At 40.3% G+C, this 7,879-nt stretch overlaps 1 protein-coding gene across 1 annotated transcript; it reads left to right on the plus strand.

The window, feature by feature from the left end:
* The first annotated feature begins 3,489 nt into the window (after positions 1-3,489).
* Positions 3,490-7,341, plus strand: LOC128026778 (interferon regulatory factor 1-like). The gene is made up of 9 exons (XM_052614047.1): positions 3,490-3,837; positions 3,967-4,276; positions 4,495-4,594; positions 5,812-5,991; positions 6,113-6,193; positions 6,270-6,371; positions 6,446-6,498; positions 6,820-6,913; positions 7,078-7,341. The coding sequence occupies exons 2-9, from the start codon at positions 4,190-4,192 to the stop codon at positions 7,155-7,157; spliced, it is 777 nt and encodes a 258-aa protein (XP_052470007.1). The 5' UTR covers positions 3,490-3,837; positions 3,967-4,189; the 3' UTR covers positions 7,158-7,341.
* Positions 7,342-7,879: the final 538 nt, after the last annotated feature.

Raw genomic sequence — 7,879 nt, forward strand, 5'->3', positions numbered from 1 at the left:
TCAACAGGAGACAAGGTCAGTGTGTGTCAGGGTCAGGGCCCGTGTTTCTCCCTCGCACCAGCAGAGGTCACCATCTCCTGCTCCAGGACTCTATTCCCCAAACTCTATACCCCTGTTCACTCATTCAGCCCTCAGCTGTCCCCACTGTCAAAGACTATCCCAGATCTATCCGAGATCGCTGCTGTCTCAGGCAATGACTAGCGGGCAGTGTTTTCACACAAAGGCACCTCTTGAACTGATTTTGGACAGGCTTCTGAGGCACAGTACTGGTTTAATGATCTACAGCTAAATATAGAGAGCTCTGGTCATAACTAAGGGGATATTTCATTGCTACAATATTAATTTCTTGCTAGAAGTGACATAAAAAGTGTAAAACGTTGATCAAAAACATACATTTACACAGAAACTGACCACTGACCATTTCAGATGTCATCTTTATTTTTTGGCTTAACAAAAATAGCTTTTTTTGTCACAGAATGAAACGCACAGGATTGTGGGATATCAAAGGCAGCGAGCATACATCTGTGCTGTTTTCAGAAAGCGTCCAGATGAAGGCGTCTCAGGAGACAGGAAGTGAAGCTAACACTGATTTCGGACGTGTGTCGATGACTTCCTATCTTCTAATGCGTCCTCTGAAGACAGCATCTTTCAGTCTTCGGATACAGCCTATATTCTCCTCTCACTCAACACTCTGCTCTGCTGAACTAATAGTGATTGTGTTGTTATTTCTTGTGTGTAGGTTATGGATGCAAGCACCTTGGTCTGCCGTATTTGTATCCAGGTCCTGTTCGTGTTTGAGGGGTTCTTCAGACCCAGTTGTTTCACAGTGCTCTCTTCCCTGTCAGTGACAGAAATCATCCAGCAACATGGATCCAGCCGGGAAACTCTTCAACATCCACACCACAGTATTTGGGAGTACACCGGGGACTTGTGCAGTGGCTCATCGGCCAGCGATGGAGAAGATCTGACTCCTGGTCATCTTCTGGAGGACCACATTAACCTTGTCTTGTTTACTTTACATACGTTTCTTCAGTTGTTCCAGACTCTTTTGTACAGTCTGTTGAATGTTAGTCAGTGTATTGAGTATCTTTTTGCATTAGCAGTTATTAATATGATATGATCTCCTAGGGTACTTGTACTTTTTTAATACTTGAGTGAAATTTGAAGTTGTATTTTTGTTTTTACTTTTACTCTGGTATGTTTTTGTCAAAATGCATGTATTTATTTATTTACAGACTCCTGAAGGTATCCTCCGGCTGCCCTCGTACAGTGAGAACCGGGTTCATGATCCTGGACGATGACTGCGTGAACGACCGATGACTGGGATGGAGGACACGGAAGAACAGTGTAACACACAGGCAGATCAGCACAGAGCAGTCCCATGAAACAAACTTTCACTTCAGGATGAAGAGGCCAGAGAGATGTAGAACAACAGGTCTTACAATATAACTGACACACAGGGAACCGAAACACAGATCCACAATCCAACCAACAGAGGCACTCAAAAAATAATATAATAAAAGTCCACTGAGGGCCTCTTGTGATGGACAAGTGAACAACACCAGCGGAGCGCTGACAGTAGCAGAGTAAGCTGCAAGATGACAGCACATTTATAAAAAACAAAACAAAAAAATCCAAATGATAAATTATTAAGGGCTTCACCTACAAAACATTACAAATCTATAAATGTATTGGGGTTTAACCTCATTTTGAACACCTAGGACACTAGGGCATGATCCAGGAATAGGCTGCTTTTTTTCAAAATAAATGGGTTACAATAAGGAAAACAGCTACTTTGATGTGAAATAGAGGGTGACACGGAGTGGATTTTCAAATCCCGTTTCCTCCCACTCCCTCGTTGTGTTTTTATTTTTGGCTGGAATCTGTCATTTACAGTAAAAAAAAAAAAAAAAAAAAAAAAAAAAGAAAAATATATATATATATATATATATATAAAATACAGTACAGACCACAGCATGTCTAGTTTAGTTGAATAAAAATCCAAAATGTAATTTTTTTTGTTTTATTGAACTGAAAGCCATCTTAAACAATGCACATTGTGTACTGCACACACATTATATTTCATGTAAATCATCCATGCTAACACACACATTTTCTATTTTATTTTGTTATTATTATTATTTGAAATAATATATTTATTTTTCATACACAGAGTTTTGAAGTTTCTCGCTCAAGTTCACATGAACGGGATTGCAGAAACTGCATCTTGTTTGCTTTAATTTACAAAAGCACAATAATTCGTTGTTTTTCTGATTGGATACATATAAATGTAGAGTCTTTACGGATTCGAAAGATTAATTACATTTATCTGTATGACCAAAAATGACGGAGTATTTTAAGAGCAAGTGAACACACTGTGAGCACTGCTGTTCAGTGTCCACACACACTTCAGTAGTGCACATTTTTGTAGGTTAACATTAGATTGGGCGGCCATGTAAACTTGTTAATACATACATCTAACTTACTACTGTATCAGCACATAGACCGGCCGTTAACGATCTGTCCGTCATGTGTAGGTCATTCACTTAACCAGCCACACCAAAGCAAACAGTAGGAGAACATGAAGAGACAGGAAAGTAGAACTGAGGTCAACATTAAAATATAGTTTATTTATTTAAAAGGATTTGTGTATAAAGTTGGGGATTAAAGTGTTATTATGATTCCCCGTCCCGTTCACTCCGCTGACATTTTTTCCTGTCCCGTCCCAATCCTGTGATTAATGCGTGATCCGCGGGAGTCCCGGAAAAATGTCAGTCTGTCATGTGAAAGCACATTTTCATTTTATGATGATTGTCCAAAGCTGGCTGTGATAGGACTGAACGATGTAATTAACTGAGAACAACCATTCAGTGAAGCAGTGAAGCCAAAGGTTGAAATATTCAATAACTTTTCTTCAAAAACTCAGACAGAAATATCCGAGCGATCATCTTCATTCAAGTCTACTTTACCACTGTGATGCGAGACGACTGTGAAAGGGTTGAGATGTGTATTAAATCTTTTAAGACGTTGTTATCAGTCTGTGTAAGTAGGGCATCAGCCCTGACACTGTGGCCTGCTCTGATAACAACAGCTGATCATGAGCGTCAGAGTCAGAGTCAGGCGTGTTACACTTCCCACACCTGCGCTCTGTGTTGCATCGTTACACAAGCGTGGTTTAATGTGTAACTGCTGACTGCTGCTGTGGTATTATCAGCAGCGTCACACTATATATAGAGAGCCGTGTCAGTGGCCTCTGATGGACTGGAATCTGGAACCGAAAGCAAAAAACACCAGCTATAAACTGCTATTGTCAACACTCAGCATTAGAATTACACACATTTATCCTAAAATATGTTGATTTCAGATTTCATGTCTTGTTTCTGATATGATTGCTCACCTCAAAAGCGTTTGTGGTCTTTTATGCATCTGTCAGACTAGCGACAGCGACAACAAACATGTTAATCTTGTATAATTACAGCCTTTAGGTGTGTATTAATCACACTCCTTAAAGTATTACACTTTGTTCTGCGTGTGTGAGTGTGTGTGTGTTTAATTACTCACTGTAAAAAGAGCGAGACCACAGATTGTTTCATTGGAAAATACCTGAGATGCATAAACTGCTCAGTGAAATTCACAGGAAATAAGTGAAGCAAAAAAATGACTCACAGAGTTTACTGAGAACACACGACTGGCTGATAACCATCTGAAGTGCAGCTCTTACACTCACTCAGTATGCCACAATTACAGTCACACTGCAGAAAGGATCGCTCTGCAAGCTAAAGACTTACTCTTTCATCCGCTGGAGTGGAGGTGTCTGATTACTAGTGTCTCCCTTCAGTGAGTAACTTCTACAGCTATTCTTTTATTAATATTAGTGACTCAACTAATGTATATGCAGATTATTCAGTGGAATAAATCGAATTAATGTGTGTGGGCGTGACTGTGTTCGGTTCCTCACTACCACAGAATCATCCCACAGTGTGAAGGAAACCCTCCAAACCTGTTGGTGCAGGTATGAGGAGGCCAAGATTTGAGTTTTGACTGACAGACTGAGGTGTGATGTTTCGTCCTGCTAATGTGACTGCGTGTCACTGACTCCAGAGCTGTGTTAGAGCCTCGAGGAAGCCCTGCTCAATCAGCACTGAAGGAATCTGGAGGTAGATCTGTGCATCAGGCTCCGGAGCCAGAGATGCATCAGGGACGCCTGCGTCTGCGGCCGTGGCTGGAGGAACAGATCGATTCGGGCAGATACCCTGGAGTCGTGTGGCTGGACCAGGTGAGATCGGGTTCAGACGGCTGCTGTTTCATTTCACCCAGACTCATTTAACATTGTGTTAATCTGATGTTGCGTTTGCTTTTAACGGCTATACATTACTGACAAACTATTCGATACTGTGAAGCTGCTTTGATACAAACTGTTTTGTAAAGGTGACTTGACTATACATGTCTAGATATGTGAGTATCCATAAGTACATCTGTGTTTTCTTACTCTAGTCTGCCAGAGTTTTCCAGATTCCTTGGAAACACGCGGCCCGGCACGGCTGGAATATCGAGAAAGACGCGACTCTGTTTCGAAACTGGGCGATCCACACAGGTACGCCAACTGATTTCCCTGATTACAGCACATGGGAATAAAAGATATCATCTTGATTAAAACATCAAATATTTAGACAGGTAGCTAGGTAAAAACAAAAGAAGCAGACTTAAAGAATGTTTCCTATCACGTGTTTCAGAGATTACACTGATATAGATGCAAATCTATTATGTGGCATCTGTGGAAACATTCATCCTGTTTCATCACAGTTTTTATGAATTAAAAAATTGTAAGTTTTAAAATTTAGTTTTTATTTTATTTATTTTTTAACTTGTGACTGTCAGTTGTCAGGAAATGATCATGATGCAAAATAAGTAGATGGTTACAGTTAACAAATATGTGTTATATATTCATATGTGTTGTTTATTAGTTACCCAATGGTATCATCTGCATTGGTTAGTATGAGAAACGAGAAACAAGAGTGAATGCACATTTGCTCTAGTATCAATTTCTGCTTAATGTTGGAGTCAAACTAAAACTCATCCAAAAACTGATTCCATATTCAGCAGCCTCAAAATACTTGGACACCTCCAGACACTGAAGTCATTTAAAATGTATTTTCACGTCGGCGCCGATGGCCTCATGGTCAGTGCACTGTCGCGCTTCGGGCGTCCTGAGTTCAAGCCCCAGCTTGGAGACCTTTCCCACTCACTTTGCTTCCTGTCCACCTACTGTTCTAGCTAAATAAAGGGCATAATATGCCAATAATAATAATAATATTTTAATGAAATACAAAGTATCAAACAGTGTGGCAGTTATATGATGATTTCCCCAGAAATTCAGAAAGATTTCTTTTGAACTGTGTGATCTTGAGGTGAAGAGAATCACAAAACTTTCAACACTTTCCACAGAATTTGACAAACAGAAAGAGTTAATGACCTTTTGCTGAACTGAAATGTGTGCTGTATTTTTTTAAGTAAATGTGGCTTTTTTGATATTCTAATATTTAATGCAAAAGACACTGTACATTTTTTAATTGTGGCATGAAGTTCATTTCTCTGGTCACTGCTCTCAGACGGCTAAACTCTTTGAAACATCCAGATGAAGCACCAAAACAGCTCAGCTAAGATTAATGTTATATCACTTATAATTGTACCAAACATGTTTAAAGGAGAAGTTAAATCATGGCAACAGTGATCAGTTTGGCCAGGAGTACGACTGAAATGTGCTGAAAACCTGTGCTGGATGATCATGCAAACTGCTCTCGTGGATTTCAGGGCGATACAAACCCGGCGTAGACAAACCTGATCCCAAGACATGGAAAGCGAACTTCCGATGTGCCCTCAATTCCCTGACGGACGTCAAAGAGCTCCAAGACAAGAGCATCAAGAAAGGCCACAACGCTTTCAGAGTTTATATTCTCCTTCCACACAGCAAAACAGTCAAAAGACGCAAAGGTACTTGCACATATAAACCTTTCGGGATATTATTTAATATTTCACATGTAGTGACATTAAGTGCATCTGTATACAGATATATAATGTATCACTGAGTTTGTGATGGCATGTTTCTCTTCAGCTTTAAGGTGTTTGGATACTGACAGTAAAGCAGCCTCACCACCTCAAACACAAAGAAACATACCACTGGAGAGATTTACAGGTAACGACCAATGACAGGTGACTTCCTTCCACATGGTCATGGATATATATATCATATATTTCCCGTGTGCATACAGAGGCCTTCTGGAAGTTCACCGATGATCGAGGCAGTGCCACGACTGAAGTGCTGAGAAAAGATGATCTCGAGGAAGAGAGACCAGCCATCTACTGCTCACAGGGTACTGGTGCTAGTCTCTGGACATTAGTTCAGATCAGTAGAGCTTTAAAAGTGACTAACTAATGTCCTCCGCAGGACTGCAGCTGAACAGACCGGACGAGCATGAGCAAACTGAAGCCGTGCTGAAGGTAAGATCTCTGACGGACACAGCTACACTGGCCTGACAAACCACATCCTGATCTCTGATCTCACTTTAGTTCACCCAAAAATGAAAACTCTGTCATCATTAGAAGAGAGAAGCTTGTTCAGGTTTGGGTTAGGGTTAGGTTAGTGATGACAGCGTTTCCATGTTTGGGTGAACGGTCCTTTAAACACCATCACGAGACATGGACAACTCATTTCAGCTCCAGCTAAAACTTTGTCAAGCCAACGCCAAAGTTTGTTTGAGCTGCTCTTTTCTAGTTAGATCTTGAACGCAGGATTGAAGGCCGTGTGTGTTCACCCTGCAGATCGTGGATCATCTGAAGAACCTGGAGCACTGGAGTCCCTCATACGAGAGCGACAGAGGCTGGAGACCCAACTCAACGTGGATGGGAAGTCTGAGTAAGAAAACAGCTCTATCCAGTAAAACACTGGACAACAGAATGATTTTATTATTATTATTATTATTATTATTATAAGAATGTGTCCTACTAAACAAACGGTTTGATCATTTTGTTTTTATTAGAGTCATGCTAATTAAAATCCACGACCGGCTCTGATTTCAGGTGAGACGATGGATTTTTCAGGTTACTCCTTCCAGACGGACTGCAATACCTCATCAGGTCAATACGACCAGATCAGCTGAACCCGATGCTTCACACTACTCTATCTGTTGTTGTTGTTGTAGTGCAACTGAAGGAAAAAAATATTAATTAATGGACATTTTAATCACTGGACAATGAAATGATTTTGAGTAATAATAAATTATGTATATTAATAATTATCCAGAGAAGACACTTGCCATTTTATTTGTTTTCCAAAATCTTTCAATAAATATTGAGTTAATGGTTTAGAGTATACTGTGTGTCACCTTTATTCCCAAATCAGACATCAGTAAGAAGCCCTGCCTCTGCTGCGGGCGAATAATGAACATCACTCATGTGTGCAGTGAACTGTGAACTCATGGAAAGTGAAAGTAATGTGAGGAACAGCTCTGCTGATTTCTGGTTCCAAGCATTTCTTATGATCCTGAAGACCTCGATTAGCTGGATGAGGTGTGTTTAATGAGAACAGAGCAGGCTTGGACACCCTTGACTGTAATCACGGGATTTTCACTCTTCAGAGACTGTAAGAAGCATTTGAAGTCTGCAGATCTGAATCATGTCACCACATAATCTGATCATAATCTGTCAATCCAGCCCACGCTAGAGCCAGTGAGTTTAACCACCTTATGAGCAATGAAACACAGCCACAGTGTAGTTTAAAGACCACTTTAATATCAGTGGAAATGGTTGTATAAATAACACAACTGCAAGTTAAAGCAATTGCATATTTCATGGTACTTAATGGCCGATTAAAGAGCGAAAC

The sequence above is a fragment of the Carassius gibelio genome, chromosome A13, assembly GCF_023724105.1.
Source record: "Carassius gibelio isolate Cgi1373 ecotype wild population from Czech Republic chromosome A13, carGib1.2-hapl.c, whole genome shotgun sequence".
Classification (NCBI taxonomy): domain Eukaryota; kingdom Metazoa; phylum Chordata; class Actinopteri; order Cypriniformes; family Cyprinidae; genus Carassius; species Carassius gibelio.

Coding starts and splice junctions, on each gene's coding strand:
- LOC128026778 (XM_052614047.1), top strand. CDS start 4,190: ATGCATCAGGGACGCCTGCGTCTGCGGCCGTGGCTGGAGGAACAGATC. Junction 4,595..5,811: donor AAACTGGGCGATCCACACAG/GTACGCCAACTG, acceptor CGTGGATTTCAG/GGCGATACAAACCCGGCGTA. Junction 6,499..6,819: donor AAACTGAAGCCGTGCTGAAG/GTAAGATCTCTG, acceptor TTCACCCTGCAG/ATCGTGGATCATCTGAAGAA.